Source organism: Oncorhynchus gorbuscha, unplaced genomic scaffold (genome assembly GCF_021184085.1).
Source record: "Oncorhynchus gorbuscha isolate QuinsamMale2020 ecotype Even-year unplaced genomic scaffold, OgorEven_v1.0 Un_scaffold_904, whole genome shotgun sequence".
Classification (NCBI taxonomy): Eukaryota; Metazoa; Chordata; class Actinopteri; order Salmoniformes; family Salmonidae; genus Oncorhynchus; species Oncorhynchus gorbuscha.
Genome location: NW_025745873.1, coordinates 132,722 through 152,146, shown reverse-complemented (window position 1 = coordinate 152,146; position 19,425 = coordinate 132,722). Strand labels below are relative to the sequence as shown.

The window sequence follows — 19,425 nt, the reverse complement described above, 5'->3', positions numbered from 1 at the left end:
TGTACACACAAACAGATGTACCGCACTGTAGACACAAACAGATGTACTGCACTGTAGACACAAACAGATGTACTGCACTGTAGACACAAACAGATGTACTGCACTGTAGACACAAACAGATGTACTGCACTGTAGACACAAACAGATGTACTGCACTGTACACACAAACAGATGTACTGCACTGTACACACAAACAGATGTACTGCACTGTACACACAAACAGATGTACTGCACTGTACACACAAACAGATGTACTGCACTGTACACACAAACAGATGTACTGCACTGTACACACAAACAGATGTACTGCACTGTACAGTCATGGCGACAAGTTTTGAGAATGACACAACTATTACGTTTTCACAAAGTCTGCAATTTGCATATACTCCAGAATGTTATGAAGAGTAATTAGATGAATTGCAATTAATTGCAAAGTCCCTATTTGCCATGCAAATTAACTGAAGCCCAAAAAACATTTCCACTGAATTTCAGCTCTGCCACAAAAGGACCAGCTGACATCATGTTAGTGATTTCTCATTAACACAGGTGTCGGCGTTGACGAGGACAAGGCTGGAGATCACTCTGTCATGCTAATTGAGTTTGAATAACAGACTGGAAGCTTCAAAAGGAGGGTGGTGCTTGGAATCATTGTTCTTCCTCTGTCAACCATAGTTACCTGCAAGGAAACACGTGCCGTCATCATTGCTTTGCACAAAAAGGGCTTCACAGGCAAGGATATTGCTGCCAGTAAGATTGCACCATTTATCTGATCATCAAGAACATCAAGGAGAGCGGTTCCCAAGAAAGTCCAGCAAGTGCCAGGACCGTCTCCTAAAGTTGATTCAGCTTCGGGATCGGGGCACCACCAGTACAGAGCTTGCTCAGGAATGGCAGCAGGCAGGTGTGAGTACATCTGCATGCACAGTGAGGCAAAGACTTTTGGAGGATGGCCTGGTGTCAAGAAGGGCAGCAAAGAAGCCACTTCTCTCCAGGAAAAACATCAGGGACAGACTGATATTCTGCAGAAGGTACAGGGATTGGCCTGCTGAAGACTGGGGTGAAGTCATTTTCTCTGATGAATCCCCTTTCTGTTTGTTTAGGGCATCAGGAAAAAAGCTTGCCTGGAGAAGACAAGGTGAGCGCTACCATAAATCCTGTGTCATGCCAACAGTAAAGCATCCTGAGACCATTCATGTGTGGGGTTGCTTCTCAGCCAAGGGATTGGGCTCACTCACAATTTTGCCTAAGAACACAGCCATGAATAAAGAATGGTACCAACACATCCTTCGAGAGCAACTTCTCCCAACAATCCAGGAACAGTTTGGTGACGGACAATGCCTTTTCCAGCATGACGGAAAGGCAAAAGTGATAACTAAGTGGATCAGGGAACAAAACATCGATATTTTGGGTCCATGGCCAGGAAACTCCCCAGACCTTAATCCCATTGAGAACTTGTGGTCAATCCTCAAGATGCGGGTGGATAAACAAAAACCCACAAATTCTGACAAACTCCAAGCATTCTCAAACCTTTTGGCCATGACTGTACACACAGATGTCAAGCAAAGAGGCACTGAGTTTGAAGGTAGGCCTTGAAATACATCCACAGGTACACCTCCTATTGACTCAAATTACATCAATTAGCCTATCAGAAGCTTCAACATTTTTGCAAATGTATTACAAAGAAAAGAACTTGAAAGACATTATTTATAGAAGTATTCAGACCCTTTGCTATGAGACTCTAAATTGAGCTCAGGTGAATGCTGTTTCCACTGATCATCTTTGAGATGTTTCTACAACTTGATTGGAGTCCACCTGTGGTAAATTCAATTGATTGGACATGATCTGGAAAGGCACACACCTGTCAATATAAGGTCCCACAGTTGACAGTGTATGTCAGAGCAAAACCCAAGTAATGAGGTTAAAGGAATGGTCCGTAGAGCTCAGAGACAGGATTGTCTCAAGGCACAAATCTGGGGAAGGGGTACCAAAACATTTCTGCAGCATTGAAGGTCCCCAAGAACACAGTGGCCTCCATCATTCTTAAATGGAAGAAGTTTGGAACCACCAAAACTCTTCCTAGAACTGACCGCCCGGCCAAACTGAACAATCAGCAGAGAAGGGCCTTGGTCAGGGAGGTGGCAAAGAACCCGATGGTCACTCACACAGAGCTCCAGAGATCCTCTATGGAGATGGGAGAAGCTTCCAGAAGGACAACCATATCTGCAGCACTCCACCAATCAGGCCTTTATTGCCAGATGGAACCCACTCCTCAGTAAAAGGCACGACTGCCAGCTTGGAGTTTGCCAAAAAAGCACCTAAAGAACAGACCGTGAGAAACAAGATTCTCTGGTCTGATGAAACCAAGATTGAACTCTTTGGACTGAATGTCAAGTGTCACGTCTGGAGGAAACCTGGCACCATCTCTATGGTGAAGCCTGCTGGTGGCAGAATCATGCTGTGGGGATGTTTTTCAGTGCCTGGGACTTGGAGACTAGTCAGGATTGAAGGAACTGAGCAAAGTACAGAAAGATAATTGATGAAAATATTGCACCATACTGCAGCATCCCTCATGCTTGCCACGGTATGATGCAACTTTTAAATGAAGACCCACTGTATACTAACAGATATGAAGATACTAACAAAGCGTTCTCATTGGACCGCATGCTGCTTTGTATTCAGATAAGGATGGGATGGCACACCTGTCAGGTCCTAAGTTCAATATGTCAGACAGAATGGACCTGGTTATCAGAGGGATAGCTAGTTGATTTGAACCATGAAGTTGGTTAGATAGGAGGCCATGGTTATCAGAGGGATAGCTAGTTGATTTGAACCATGAAGTTGGTTAGATAGGAGGCCATGGTTATCAGAGGGATAGCTAGTTGATTTGAACCATGAAGTTGGTTAGATAGGAGGCCATGGTTATCAGAGGGATAGCTAGTTGATTTGAACCATGAAGTTGGTTAGATAGGAGGCCATGGTTATCAGAGGGATAGCTAGTTGATTTGAGGCATGAAGTTGGTTAGATAGGAGGCCATGGTTATCAGAGGGATAGCTAGTTGATTTGAGGCATGAAGTTGGTTAGCCTAGTGGTTAGAGCGTTGGACTAGTAACCGGAAGGTTGCGAGTTCAAACCCCCGAGCTGACAAGGTACAAATCTGTTGTTCTGCCCCTGAACCGGCAGTTAACCCGCTGTTCCCAGGCCATCATTGAAAATAAGAATGTGTTCTTAACTGACTTGCCTGGTTAAATAAAGGTAAAATTAAAAATTAAAAGATAGGAGGCCATGGTTATCAGAGGGATAGCTTGTTGATTTGAGACATTAAGTTGGTTAGATAGGAGGCCATGGTTATAAAATGGGGTAATCTTGGTTAATCCACCACTAAAGTATTCCATAATTGGTCAGTTGTTAAGATAAGAGATAGAACCAAGATTGGAACCAGAAAGAAGAACTCCATCCTCTCTCCTCAAGTTACAGGCAAGTATATGGGCCAAATGTCCCCTCCTGTTACAACACTTGAAAGATCCTAACACTGTTGAAATAGTGATTTGTCAAAGCTTCTGAAGCTGTTCTCATGCATCCCACTGTATCATGACAGATCTATGGTTTACGTTTATGAAGTCTGTCCACCACAAATTACAAATGGTTAACTGTACAATATGATTTGTGAAATGGTAGAAGGCACCTACATGCATTGTACTGTACATAAATACAGCTAAGATAAGGACGGCACATCAGAAAGCCAGCACAGATCATTGTTTAATTTGTCAGGCAGAATGACCATGTTAATAAAGGCACCAGACGTCTCATGAGGATTTGAGACTGGTTGAAGTTGGTTCTAGCCTGGTCCCAGATCTGGTTGAAGTTGGTTCTAGCCTGGTCCCAGATCTGGTTGAAGTTGGTTCTAGCCTGGTCCCAGATCTGGTTGAAGTTGGTTCTAGCCTGGTCCCAGATCTGGTTGAAGTTGGTTCTAGCCTGGTCCCAGATCTGGTTGTGTATCCTGCCAACCCCTATGGTCATTGTGTGAAATATGTGACCCGTTTCAGGAAACCAGGCATCTGTCACAAGTCTCTACTTCACAGGAGCGCCATTTGAACCTAAATTTCAATTTTTTATCAAAATGTGTTGACTGACAGAAATGCCTTCTGGGACGTGAACTTTCATGTGCCTTAATAACAAAATGTGTATGCCATCTGTAAATACGAATAAAATGGTCAAATTATGAGCCAAGTTGGTTTAGTTATTGAAAAAGTTGGCAACTTTCCAGCTAGCCAAGATTGGCTGAGATAATGAGTGGGCTGGACATGCAGAGAGATACGTTCTGATTGGTCTGCCATGTAGCACACCTCTGTCTATAATAGGAGCTGGTCAGTATCTGTAGGTAATCCTTTCTAACACTGCTTTTTTGAATGACATCACGTAGTAGAACTACATCAGTGTTGCTCTCCACTTTCTGAATGACATCACGTAGTAGAACTACATCAGTGTTGCTCTCCACTTTCTGAATGACATCACGTAGTAGAACTACATCAGTGTTGCTCTCCACTTTCTGAATGACATCACGTAGTAGAACTACATCAGTGTTGCTCTCCACTTTCTGAATGACATCACGTAGTAGAACTACATCAGTGTTGCTCTCCACTTTCTGGATGACATCACGTAGTAGAACTACATCAGTGTTGCTCTCCACTTTCTGGAAGACATCACGTAGTAGAACTACATCAGTGTTGCTCTCCACTTTCTGAATGACATCACGTAGTAGAACTACATCAGTGTTGCTCTCCACTTTCTGAATGACATCACGTAGTAGAACTACATCAGTGTTGCTCTCCACTTTCTGAATGACATCACGTAGTAGAACTACATCAGTGTTGCTCTCCACTTTCTGAATGACATCACGTAGTAGAACTACATCAGTGTTGCTCTCCACTTTCTGGAAGACATCACATAGTAGAACTACATCAGTGTTGCTCTCCACTTTCTGAATGACATCACGTAGTAGAACTACATCAGTGTTGCTCTCCACTTTCTGAATGACATCACGTAGTAGAACTACATCAGTGTTGCTTCCACTCACTAGCTCTCCATTCTGGATGACATCACATAGTAGAACTACATCAGTGTTGCTCTCCACTTTCTGAAGACATCACGTAGTAGAACTACATCAGTGTTGCTCTCCACTTTCTGAATGACATCACGTAGTAGAACTACATCAGTGTTGCTCTCCACTTTCTGAATGACATCACGTAGTAGAACTACATCAGTGTTGCTCTCCACTTTCTGGATGACATCACGTAGTAGAACTACATCAGTGTTGCTCTCCACTTTCTGAATGACATCACGTAGTAGAACTACATCAGTGTTGCTCTCCACTTTCTGGATGACATCACGTAGTAGAACTACATCAGTGTTGCTCTCCACTTTCTGGATGACATCACGTAGTAGAACTACATCAGTGTTGCTCTCCACTTTCTGAATGACATCACGTAGTAGAACTACATCAGTGTTGCTCTCCACGTTCTGGAAGACATCACGTAGTAGAACTACATCAGTGTTGCTCTCCACTTTCTGAATGACATCACGTAGTAGAACTACATCAGTGTTGCTCTCCACTTTCTGGAAGACATCACGTAGTAGAACTACATCAGTGTTGCTCTCCACTTTCTGGAAGACATCACGTAGTAGAACTACATCAGTGTTGCTCTCCACTTTCTGAACGACATCACGTAGTAGAACTACATCAGTGTTGCTCTCCACTTTCTGAATGACATCACGTAGTAGAACTACATCAGTGTTGCTCTCCACTTTCTGAATGACATCACGTAGTAGAACTACATCAGTGTTGCTCTCCACTTTCTGAATGACATCACGTAGTAGAACTACATCAGTGTTGCTCTCCACTTTCTGAATGACATCACGTAGTAGAACTACATCAGTGTTGCTCTCCACTTTCTGAATGACATCACGTAGTAGAACTACATCAGTGTTGCTCTCCACTTTCTGAATGACATCACGTAGTAGAACTACATCAGTGTTGCTCTCCACTTTCTGGAAGACATCACGTAGTAGAACTACATCAGTGTTGCTCTCCACTTTCTGAATGACATCACGTAGTAGAACTACATCAGTGTTGCTCTCCACTTTCTGGAAGACATCACGTAGTAGAACTACATCAGTGTTGCTCTCCACTTTCTGGAAGACATCACGTAGTAGAACTACATCAGTGTTGCTCTCCACTTTCTGGATGACATCACGTAGTAGAACTACATCAGTGTTGCTCTCCACTTTCTGGATGACATCACGTAGTAGAACTACATCAGTGTTGCTCTCCACTTTCTGAATGACATCACGTAGTAGAACGACATCAGTGTTGCTCTCCACTTTCTGAATGACATCACGTAGTAGAACTACATCAGTGTTGCTCTCCACTTTCTGAATGACATCACGTAGTAGAACTACATCAGTGTTGCTCTCCACTTTCTGAATGACATCACGTAGTAGAACTACATCAGTGTTGCTCTCCACTTTCTGGAAGACATCACGTAGTAGAACTACATCAGTGTTGCTCTCCACTTTCTGGAAGACATCACGTAGTAGAACTACATCAGTGTTGCTCTCCACTATCTGGATGACATCACGTAGTAGAACTACATCAGTGTTGCTCTCCACTTTCTGGATGACATCACGTAGTAGAACTACATCAGTGTTGCTCTCCACTTTCTGAATGACATCACGTAGTAGAACTACATCAGTGTTGCTCTCCACTTTCTGAATGACATCACGTAGTAGAACTACATCAGTGTTGCTCTCCACTTTCTGAATGACATCACGTAGTAGAACTACATCAGTGTTGCTCTCCACTTTCTGAATGACATCACGTAGTAGAACTACATCAGTGTTGCTCTCCACTTTCTGGAAGACATCACGTAGTAGAACTACATCAGTGTTGCTCTCCACTTTCTGGAAGACACCACGTAGTAGAACTACATCAGTGTTGCTCTCCACTTTCTGGATGACATCACGTAGTAGAACTACATCAGTGTTGCTCTCCACTTTCTGAATGACATCACGTAGTAGAACTACATCAGTGTTGCTCTCCACTTTCTGAATGACATCACGTAGTAGAACTACATCAGTGTTGCTCTCCACTTTCTGAATGACATCACGTAGTAGAACTACATCAGTGTTGCTCTCCACTTTCTGAATGACATCACGTAGTAGAACTACATCAGTGTTGCTCTCCACTTTCTGAATGACATCACGTAGTAGAACTACATCAGTGTTGCTCTCCACTTTCTGGAAGACATCACGTAGTAGAACTACATCAGTGTTGCTCTCCACTTTCTGGAAGACATCACGTAGTAGAACTACATCAGTGTTGCTCTCCACTTTCTGGATGACATCACGTAGTAGAACTACATCAGTGTTGCTCTCCACTTTCTGGATGACATCACGTAGTAGAATTACATCAGTGTTGCTCTCCACTTTCTGAATGACATCACGTAGTAGAACTACGTCAGTGTTGCTCTCCACTTTCTGAATGACATCACGTAGTAGAACTACATCAGTGTTGCTCTCCACTTTCTGAATGACATCACGTAGTAGAACTACATCAGTGTTGCTCTCCACTTTCTGAATGACATCACGTAGTAGAACTACATCAGTGTTGCTCTCCACTTTCTGAATGACATCACGTAGTAGAACTACATCAGTGTTGCTCTCCACTTTCTGAATGACATCACGTAGTAGAACTACATCAGTGTTGCTCTCCACTTTCTGGATGACATCACGTAGTAGAACTACGTCAGTGTTGCTCTCCACTTTCTGAATGACATCACGTAGTAGAACTACATCAGTGTTGCTCTCCACTTTCTGGATGACATCACGTAGTAGAACTACATCAGTGTTGCTCTCCACTTTCTGAATGACATCACGTAGTAGAACTACATCAGTGTTGCTCTCCACTTTCTGAATGACATCACGTAGTAGAACTACATCAGTGTTGCTCTCCACTTTCTGAATGACATCACGTAGTAGAACTACATCAGTGTTGCTCTCCACTTTCTGAATGACATCACGTAAAACTAAAAGACAACCACGGCATCCGTGACAGAGAGGGAGAAGTGTTCAACCATGTATACGGGTAATAGAGTCTATCTAACTACATTTTCAGATATTACAAGTTTCTCATTTAGTCAGAAAGTCATTTTCATTTTAAGTTAAAGTTAGAGAAAGGGGGATACCTAGTCAGTTGTCCAACTGAATGCCTTCAACTGAAATGTGTCTTCCACGTTCAACCCAACCCCTCTGAATCAGAGAGGTGTGTCTTCCACGTTTAACCCAACCCCTCTGAATCAGAGAGGTGTGTCTTCCACGTTTAACCCAACCCCTCTGAATCAGAGAGGTGTGTCTTCCACATTTAACCCAACCCCTCTGAATCAGAGAGGTGTGTCTTCCACATTTAACCCAACCCCTCTGAATCAGAGAGGTGTGTCTTCCACATTTAACCCAACCCCTCTGAATCAGAGAGGTGTGTCTTCCACGTTTAACCCAACCCCTCTGAATCAGAGAGGTGGGTCTTCTACGTTTAACCCAACCCCTCTGAATCAGAGGTGTGTCTTCCACGTTTAACCCAACCCCTCTGAATCAGAGGTGTGTCTTCCACGTTTAACCCAACCCCTCTGAATCAGAGAGGTGTGTCTTCCACGTTTAACCCAACCCCTCTGAATCAGAGAGGTGTGTCTCCCACGTTTAACCCAACCCCTCTAAATCAGAGAGGTGTGTCTCCCACGTTTAACCCAACCCCTCTGAATCTTGTCAGCTCGGGGATTCGATCCAGCAACCTTTCGGTTACTAGCTAGCTAACGTTGGCTGGTTGGTTAGCTAGCTAACGTTACATGTTTGATCTGTGTAGTAATATTATTAATCTCAGAGCCATTTGTATTGCTAGTTATAGCCTAACGCTAGTTATATCCTAATGTTAGTTAGCTAACATTGAACCTGGTTAGTTTAGCTACCTGCAGATTCACGCAGGGCAGTAACATTACGAGTTGGGATTATTGTTTAGCTAGTTAGCTACATGTCTAAACAAAAGACTCCACTATGCAACTAACCATTTCAATAGAATGTTTGTCACTGAGACAACTGTCGATAGACGTAGCTGGTAAATTTGCTCTGGCTATCTGATTTCAGAGCACTCTCATCTAAATGTGTCAGAGCGCAAAATAACTGCAGAATTTACCAACGCTCAACACCCGTTGAATATGGCCGGTGTCAGTAGAAGTTGGCAAAAAAGCGTAATTAACTTGTTGCCAGCAGCACAGTTAGTCACCAACGCTCTGGATAACATGAAAACAGCCTAACCAGCTCTGCTAGGGAGAGTAATATGGTCAGAGAGCTGTTCTCTCATTTGTATCTGGAAGTAGCTAGCAGCTAGCCAATGTTAGCCAGTTGGCTTGGGTGCTTGACTGCTGTTGTTAGGGCAGAATGCTCGGATCAACCCTGCTCCTCAGCCAGAGCGTCCAGTGTGAGCTCTGAACGCTCCGAGAGCCAAACGCTCTTAGCACACTCTGGCACTCCAGACTAAATTTACGAACACACCTGTAGTATAAACAAGCCTTAAGTCTTGAAATCTTTGGTTGTTTAGTACATGGCCTCACAGGTGAATCCTGAACGAGATGGGTGGGGCTAAAGCTAAAGAGGGTGTGAACAATGCTGAATGGGTGTAAACAAAGAAGAACTCTCCAGTAGGTACCAAAACATTCAAGGGACATTTTCTCAAAAATGAGGTCACAAGTTTATCAGCTTTCAAAGCAGAATGACTTTCCCATTGTTCCTCAACTGCAGTGTATGATATACCATTTTGTAGCTCTGAGTCTCTACTTTTATCCAATGTATGAAACACCATTACAAATGCTGATAAATAAGACCAAATCGAGCCGGGTGGTCACATATGTGGAACTAGGCTAGTGGTTAGATAGACAGATCACCTACATGTTCTGGTTCCACAGGAGGCCAGGGTGGTCTGCTCATCCAGGAATCCGGGGTTCGAGTCCCAGGGCAGGCAGGAGCCCAGGTTAGCATTCCAAACGCAGTGAACCCCCGGCCAGGCCGCTATACAGGCGGCAGCGCTGGGAGCGCTGGAGCAGCTGGCTGGCGTGTAGATTAGGACATCACTCAACAACAGACTGTTGAACCCCCCAAACACATACATCACACTGTAGGGGGGAGGGAGGGAGGAGTAGAAAGAAAGATACGACACATGAAAGTACAGTAAGCTTATTCCCCTAGACATAGTTCCCATAGACATAGTTCCCATAGACATAGTTCCCATAGACATAGTTCCCATAGACATAGTTCCCATAGACATAGTTCCCATAGACATAGTTCCCATAGACATAGTTCCCATAGACATAGTTCCCATAGACATAATTCCCATAGACATAATTCCCATAGACATAATTCCCTAGACATAATTCCCTAGACATAGTTCCCTAGACATAATTCCCATAGACATAATTCCCATAGACATAATTCCCATAGACATAATTCCCATAGACATAGTTCCCATAGACATAGTTCCCATAGACATAGTTCCCATAGACATAATTCCCATAGACATAATTCCCATAGACATAGATCCCATAACATTCCCATAGACATAGTTCCCATAGACATAGTTCCCATAGACATAATTCCCATAGACATAATTCCCATAGACATAATTCCCATAGACATAGTTCCATTCCCATAGACATAGTTCCCATAGACATAGTTCCCATAGACATAGTTCCCATAGACATAGACATAATTCCCATAGACATAATTCCCATAGACATAATTCCCATAGACATAATTCCCATAGACATAATTCCCATAGACATAATTCCCATAGACATAATTCCCTAGACGGTCTCTCTGTACCTGTCACTGTAGACGGCCGTGTGTCCAAACCGGTTGACATCATGGTGGAGGTCTGGTCTGTTTATATTGACAAGTTCACTGACCACTCATCACATGCTGTTTAGATGAGGGTTAAGAGAGACATGTTTATATTGACAAGTTCCTACATTTAGGGTCAAGATGGGTTAGGGTCAAGATTTAGGGTTAAGATTTACATGATCTGACCAGCAATGTGATTACAGTTAGACAAGATGGGTTAGGGTTACAGGTTAGGGTTAGGGTTAAGATGGGTTAGGGATTTAAGATGGGTTAGGGTTAAGATGGGTTAGGGTTAAGATGGGTTAGGGTTAAGATGGGTTAGGGTTAAAGGGTTAGATGGGTTAGGGTTAACTGGGTTAAAGATGGGTTAGGGTTAGACTGGGTTAGGGTTAAGATGGGTTAGGTTTGGGTTAGATGGGGTTAGGGTTAAGATGGGTTAGGGTTAAGATGGGTTAGGGTTAAGAGGGTTAAGAGGGTTAGGGCTGGGTTAGGGTTACTGGGTTAGGGGGTTAAGATGGGTTAGGGTTAAGATGGGTTAGGGTTAAGATTAAGATGGTTAGGGTTAAGATGGGTTAGGTTTAGACTGGGTTAGGGTTAGATGGGTTAGGGTTAAGATGGGTTAGGGTTAGACTGGGTTAGGTTTAGATTTTTGGTTTTAAGATGGGTTAGATGCATAATGGGTTAGGGTTAAGATGATTGGATGACCTATGCATGATGTATTTCCCATGATGAAAGATGGGTTAGGGTTAAGATGGGTTAGGTTAAGATGGGTTAGGGTTAAGATGGGTTAGGTTAGACATGGAGGAGGAAGATGGGTTAGGGTTAAGATGGGTTAGGGTTAAGATGGGTTAGGGTTAAGATGGGTTAGGGTTAAATTGGGTTAGGATTAAGATGGGTTAGACATTTAGATTGGTTAGGGTTAAGATGGGTTAGGGTTAAGATGGGTTAGGGTTAAGATGGGTTAGGTTTAGACTGGTGACACATTCTATTTAGATTTTTGGTTTGTGAGATGCTTTGATTGGATGACCTATGCATGTGTATTTCCCATTGAAGCATGGAGGAGGAGGTATTATTGTGTGAGGGTGCACACTTCACCAGCATGGCTAACACAGTATTCTGCAGCGATACACCATCCCATCTGGTTTGGGCTTAGTGGGACTATCATTTGTTTCTCAACAGGACAATGACCCAACACACCTCCAGGCTGTGTAAGGACTATTTGACCAAGAAGGAGAGTGATGGAGTGCTGCATCAGATGACCTGGCCTCCACAACCATCCGACCTCAACCCAATTGAGATGGTTTGGGATGAGTTGGACGGCAGAGTGAAGGAGAAGATTAGACTGAAGATTAACCCCCTAATAGGTTAGACTGGAACACTGTGGGCACAGTGTACTCATGAGGGTTTAACCCCTAATAGGTTAGACTGGAGCACTGTGGTCACAATGTGCTCATGAGGGTTTAACCCCTAATAGGTTAGACTGGAGCACTGTGGGCACAGTGTGCTCAGGAGGGTTTAACCCCTAATAGGTTAGACTGGAGCACTGTGGTCAGTAACTCACTGTGGGCAGGTTTAACCCCTAATAGGTTAGACTGGAGCACTGTGGGCACAGTGTGCTCAGGAGGGTTTAACCCCTAATAGGTTAGACTGGAGCACTGTGGTCACAATGTGCTCATGAGGGTTTAACCCCTAATAGGTTACTGGAGCACTGTGGGCACAGTGTGCTCAAGGGTTTAACCCCCTAATAGGTTAGACTGGAGCACTGTGGTCAGTGTACTCATGAACCCCCTAATAGGTTAGACTGGAGCACTGTTGTGCTCAACCCCTAATAGGTTAGACTGGAGCACTGTGGGCACAGTGTACTCATGAGGGTTTAACCCCTAATAGGTTAGACTGGAGCACTGTGGGCACAGTGTACTCAGGAGGGTTTAACCCCCTAATAGGTTAGACTGGAGCACTGTGGGCAGTGTACTCATGAGGGTTTAACCCCCTAATAGGTTAGACTGGAGCACTGTGGGCACAGTGTGCTCAGGAGGGTTTAACCCCCTAATAGGTTAGACTGGAGCACTGTGGGCACAGTGTACTCATGAGGGTTTAACCCCCTAATAGGTTAGACTGGAGCACTGTGGTCAGTGTACTCATGAGGGTTTAACCCCAGGAGGGTTTAACCCCCTAATAGGTTAGACTGGAGCACTGTGGTCAGTGTACTCATGAGGGTTTAACCCCCCTAATAGGTTAGACTGGAGCACTGTGGGCACAGTGGTTTAACCCCTAATAGGTTAGACTGGAGCACTGTGGGCATGAGGAGGGTTTAACCCCTAATAGGTTAGACTGGAGCACTGTGGTCAGTGTACTCAGGAACCCCCTAATAGGTTAGTTTAACCCCCCTAATAGGTTAGACTGGAGCACTGTGGGCACAGTGTGCTCAGGAGGGTTTAACCCCCTAATAGGTTAGACTGGAGCACTGTGGGCACAGTGTACTCAGGAGGGTTTAACCCCCTAATAGGTTAGATTAGGGGCTGGATTCTGATTAAGTGTCTGTCGTCTAAATGGTGTGGAAGGACCACTAGAGGGCAGGCTGGGCTCATGGATAGTAGCCCAACAAAGCATGGGAGACAAGGTAACCAGAGTCAATTAAGCACAGCTGACGGTACTAATGAGATACTCTCCTTCCCCTATAAGAGAGAATGGAACCAGCAGAGAGGGGGTAGAATATCTATGCTTAAAGATGAAACATGGTCAGTGGAATGTGGATGGTGATAGGTTTCCTGTTCTGGAGGAGAGCCTCAGGTTAGAAAAGCAGAGCGATATTGGGGCATTGTTTGAACACGAGTTGAGTGTATTGGCAGTAGCAATAAGGAGAGAGGTTGGTTTAGGCCCTGTTGGGGCGGGGAACCGTGACAGGTTATGTGGAAGTAGGAAGACCACTGTGAATATTTATGGTTATGTGTGTTGTCAACAGCAGTGATATTTTGATGTGTGTCACTGGTAGGAGACATTAGGTCGTATTCTACATAATAAATCGGCAAACGCTTGTGATTTGGCTCAAATACAAGGTATCGGGTCCAGTGACCCAATTATAAGGCACCTATACCGTAACTACTCTCTGGGAAGTGAGTAGCACGACCAGAAAAAGAGTTCAAATTGGCGTGAATTAGAGCCGTGGGTGAGGAGATCTCAACCCCTGGACCCCGTCAGGCGCCGGAATAACAACATTTCCACCCCGCTGATCCTCAACACTGGGGCCCCACAAGGGTGCGTTCTGAGCCCTCTCCTGTACTCCCTGTTCACCCACGACTGCGTGGCCACGCACGCCTCCAACTCAATCATCAAGTTTGCGGACGACACAACAGTGGTAGGCTTCATTACCAACAACGACGAGACGGCCTACAGGGAGGAGGTGAGGGCCCTCGGAGTGTGGTGTCAGGAAAATAACCTCACACTCAACGTCAACAAAACTAAGGAGATGATTGTGGACTTCAGGAAACAGCAGAGGGAACACCCCCCTATCCACATCGATGGAACAGTAGTGGAGAGGGTAGCTAGTTTTAAGTTCCTCGGCATACACATCACAGACAAACTGAATTGGTCCACTCACACTGACAGCGTCGTGAAGAAGGCGCAGCAGCGCCTCTTCAACCTCAGGAGGCTGAAGAAATTCGGCTTGTCACCAAAAGCATTCACAAATTTCTACAGATGCACAATCGAGAGCATCCTGGCGGGCTGTATCACCGCCTGGTACGGCAACTGCTCCGCCCACAACCGTAAGGCTCTCCAGAGGGTAGTGAGGTCTGCACAACGCATCACCGGGGGCAAACTACCTGCCCTCCAGGACACCTACACCACCCGATGTCACAGGAAGGCCATAAAGATCATCAAGGACAACAACCACCCGAGCCACTGCCTGTTCACCCCGCTATCATCCAGAAGGCGAGGTCAGTACAGGTGCATCAAAACTGGCACCGAGAGACTGAAAAACAGCTTCTATCTCAAGGCCAACAGACTGTTAAACAGCTTCTATCTCAAGGCCATCAGACTGTTAAACAGCCACCACTAACATTGAGTGGCTGCTGCCAACACACTGACACTGACTCAACTCCAGCCACTTTAATAATGGGAATTGATGGGAAATGAAATGTGGCAAAAGGTCCCGAAGTTCAAGGGGGCCGAATACTTTCGCAAGGCCCTGTATATACTGTACTCTATATCATCTACTGCATCTTTATGTAATACATGTATCACTAGCCACTTTAACTATGCCACTTTGTTTACATACTCATCTCATATGTATATACTGTACTCAATACCATCTACTGTATCTTGCCTATGCTGCTCTGTACCATCACTCATTATATTTATGTACATATTCTTTATCCCCTTACACTGTGTATAAGACAGTAGTTTTGGAATTGTTAGCTAGATTACTTGTTGGTTATTACGGCATTGTCGGAACTAGAAGCACAAGCATCTCGCTACACTCGCATTAACATCTGTTAACCATGTGTATGTGACAAATAACATTGGATTTGATTTGATGACCGACGGACCTGTAAAGAGGAAGAGAAGTTCAATTAACAGAGATGAGAGAGGCGCACGAGCATTCAGCTCGAATATGATGGGAACATGTTGCAAACTGGATAAAATAGAGGATGGACATGGCATCACCTTCAGTAAAATAATCACATAGACATACATTCACACATCATTGAAACCAGTCAGTCCATCATGTTACATACACTAACAACTAACAACCCTAATACATTCACTCACAACGACCACTGTGCCAACTGCACTAGATACACTAACAACACAGGGGACATTAATACATTCACTAACAACACAGAGGACATGAATACATTCACTAACAACACAGAGGACATGAATACATTCACTAACAACACAGAGGACACACCAAGACAGTCGTAAAGAGGACACGACAATGCATATTCCCGCTCAGGAGATGGAAAAGATTTGTGGTATGGGTCCTCAGATCCTCAAACAGTTCTACAGCTGCACCGTCGAGAGCATCCTGACTGGTTGCATCACCGCCTGATATGGCAACTGCTCGGGCATCCGACCGCAAGGGTAGTGGGTACAGCCCAGAACATCACCGGGGCCAAGCTTCCTGCCATCCAGGACCTCTATACCAGGCGGTGTCAGAGGAAAGCCCTGAACATCCCTGGTGCCAAGCATCCTGCCATCCAGGACCTCTATACCAGGCGGTGTCAGAGGAAAGCCCTGAACATCCCTGGTGCCAAGCATCCTGCCATCCAGGACCTCTATACCAGGCGGTGTCAGAGGAAAGCCCTGAACATCAGTGGTGCCAAGCTTCCTGCCATCCAGGACCTCTATACCAGGCGGTGTCAGAGGAAAGTTCTGAACATCCCTGGTGCCAAGCTTCCTGCCATCCAGGACTGATATACCAGGCGGTGTCAGAGGAAAGCCCTGAACATCCCTGGTGCCAAGCATCCTGCCATCCAGGACCTCTATACCAGGCGGTGTCAGAGGAAAGTTCTGAACATCCCTGGTGCCAAGCTTCCTGCCATCCAGGACTGATATAACAGGTGGTGTCAGAGGAAAGCCCTGAACATCCCTGGTGCCAAGCTTCCTGCCATCCAGGACTGATATACCAGGCGGTGTCAGAGGAAAGCCCTGAACATCAGTGGTGCCAAGCTTCCTGCCATCCAGGACCTCTATACCAGGCGGTGTCAGAGGAAAGCCCTGAACATCAGTGGTGCCAAGCTTCCTGCCATCCAGGACTGATATACCAGGCGGTGTCAGAGGAAAGCCCTGAACATCAGTGGTGCCAAGCTTCCTGCCATCCAGGACTGATATACCAGGCGGTGTCAGAGGAAGGAACATCCCTGGTGCCAAGCTTCCTGCCATCCAGGACTGATATACCAGGCGGTGTCAGAGGAAGGAACATCCCTGGTGCCAAGCTTCCTGCCATCCAGGACTGATATACCAGGCGGTGTTAGAGGAAGGAACATCCCTGGTGCCAAGCTTCCTGCCATCCAGGACCTCTATACCAGGCGGTGTTAGAGGAAGGAACATCCCTGGTGCCAAGCTTCCTGCCACCCAGGACTGATATACCAGGCGGTGTCAGAGGAAGGAACATCCCTGGTGCCAAGCTTCCAGCCATCCAGGACTGATATACCAGGCGGTATCAGAGGAAGGAACATCCCTGGTGCCAAGCTTCCTGCCATCCAGGACCTCTATACCAGGCGGTGTTAGAGGAAGGAACATCCCTGGTGCCAAGCCAGGAAGGAAGGCCCTTTACATTTCTAAAGGCAGTTACCCAAGTCCTAGAATGTTCTCTTTGCTACCGCAGGGCAAGCGGTACAGGAGCGCCAAGTCTAAGTCCAATTTGTTTGATTTGATTTCAGGACAAGAGATCAGTCTCTGCTGTTGTTTTAAAGAACTAACAAGTAATTTCCCCACGTGGGATGATTAGAATGGAGGACAAGAGATCAGTCTCTGCTGTTGTTTTAATGAACTAACAAGTAATTTCCCCACGTGGGATGATTAGAATGGAGGACAAGAGATCAGTCTCTGCTGTTGTTTTAATGAACTAACAAGTAATTTCCCCACGTGGGATGATTAGAATGGAGGACAAGAGATCAGTCTCTGCTGTTGCTTTAATGAACTAACACACTTTAGAATGATATGTATGTGGTGTTTTTGAGAGGTTATTAATGGCCAAATAATCTGTCACTGCCCAGGATGTAGGCCATTAAGTCTGTGCTGTTATGACTGTGTGCGTTATGAGGCTGTCACGCCCCCTGGTTGTAGGCCATTAAGTCTGTGCTGTTATGACTGTGTGCGTTATGAGGCTGTCACGCCCCCTGGTTGTAGGCCATTAAGTCTGTGCTGTTATGACTGTGTGCGTTATGAGGCTGTCACGCCCCCTGGTTGTATGTCTGTGGCGTGCTCATCTTGTAATGAAGGATTTATGAGTGGTTATAACAGGTTAAGGCTGTCACGTACCCAGGTCATAGGCCATGAAGTCCGAGGAGAAGCACTTGGCTCCGTGGCTCATGGACGTGTCGTTGTGCGTGTTTCCTCCAAACACCAGCATGGTTCCGCTAACGATGACCGCCGTGTGGAGGTACCGGAAGAACCCGCTGTCCTTTAGAACTGTCCTGGAAACACACAGAACCATTGAGAACATCAGCAGGAGAACAGATACAATGTGTCCCTCAAATGGTCCCCTATGGGCCCTGGACAAACCTAGTGCACTATATAAAGAATAGGACACACATATGGGCGGCAGGTAGCCTAGTGGTTAGAGTGTAGAGGCGGCAGGGTAGCCTAGTGGTTAGAGTGTAGAGGCGGCAGGGTAGCCTAGTGGTTAGAGTGTAGAGGCGGCAGGTAGCCTAGTGGTTAGAGTGTAGAGGCGGCAGGTAACCTAGTGGTTAGAGTGTAGAGGCGGCAGGTAGCCTAGTGGTTAGAGTGTAGAGGAGGCAGGTAGTCTAGTGGTTAGAGTGTAGAGGCGGCAGGTAGCCTAGTGGTTAGAGTGTAGAGGAGGCAGGTAGTCTAGTGGTTAGAGTGTAGAGGAGGCAGGTAGTCTAGTGGTTAGAGTGTAGAGGAGGCAGGGTAGCCTAGTGGTTAGAGTGTAGAGGCGGCAGGTAGCCTAGTGGTTAGAGTGTAGAGGCGGCAGGTAGCCTAGTGGTTAGAGTGTAGAGGAGGCAGGTAGCCTAGTGGTTAGAGTGTAGAGGAGGCAGGTAGCCTAGTGGTTAGAGTGTAGAGGAGGCAGGGTAGCCTAGTGGTTAGAGTGTAGAGGAGGCAGGGTAGCCTAGTGGTTAGAGTGTAGAGGAGGCAGGTAGTCTAGTGGTTAGAGTGTAGAGGAGGCAGGTAGTCTAGTGGTTAGAGTGTAGAGGAGGCAGGTAGTCTAGTGGTTAGAGTGTAGAGGAGGCAGGTAGTCTAGTGGTTAGAGTGTAGAGGAGGCAGGTAGTCTAGTGGTTAGAGTGTAGAGGAGGCAGGTAGCCTAGTGGTTAGAGTGTAGAGGAGGCAGGTAGTCTAGTGGTTAGAGTGTAGAGGAGGCAGGTAGCCTAGTGGTTAGTGTAGAGGCGGCAGGGTAGCCTAGTGGTTAGTGTAGAGGCGGCAGGTAGCCTAGTGGTTATATTGTAGAGGCGGCAGGGTAGCCTAGTGGTTAGAGTGTAGAGGCGGCAGGTAGCCTAGTGGTTAGAGTGTAGAGGCGGCAGGTAGCCTAGTGGTTAGAGTGTAGAGGAGGCAGGTAGCCTAGTGGTTAGAGGAGGCAGGTAGCCTAGTGGTTAGAGTGTAGAGGAGGCAGGTAGCCTAGTGGTTAGAGTGTAGAGGCGGCAGGGTAGCCTAGTGGTTAGAGTGTAGAGGAGGCAGGTAGCCTAGTGGTTAGAGTGTAGAGGCGGCAGGGTAGCCTAGTGGTTAGAGTGTTGGGTCATTAACCAAAAGGTTGCTAGATCGAATCCCTAAGCTGACAAGGTAAAAATCTGTCGTTCTGCCATTGA

General features: G+C 45.8%; 1 protein-coding gene across 1 annotated transcript in view; it reads right to left on the bottom strand.

The window, feature by feature from the left end:
- Window positions 1-19,425, bottom strand: part of LOC124020765 (attractin-like) — a 187,728-nt gene that overhangs the window by 91,298 nt on the left and 77,005 nt on the right. The window contains 4 exon segments of the mRNA XM_046336026.1: window positions 9,992-10,215; window positions 10,922-10,995; window positions 10,998-11,017; window positions 17,927-18,081. Of these exon segments, the coding sequence (XP_046191982.1) occupies window positions 9,992-10,215; window positions 10,922-10,995; window positions 10,998-11,017; window positions 17,927-18,081 (473 nt within the window).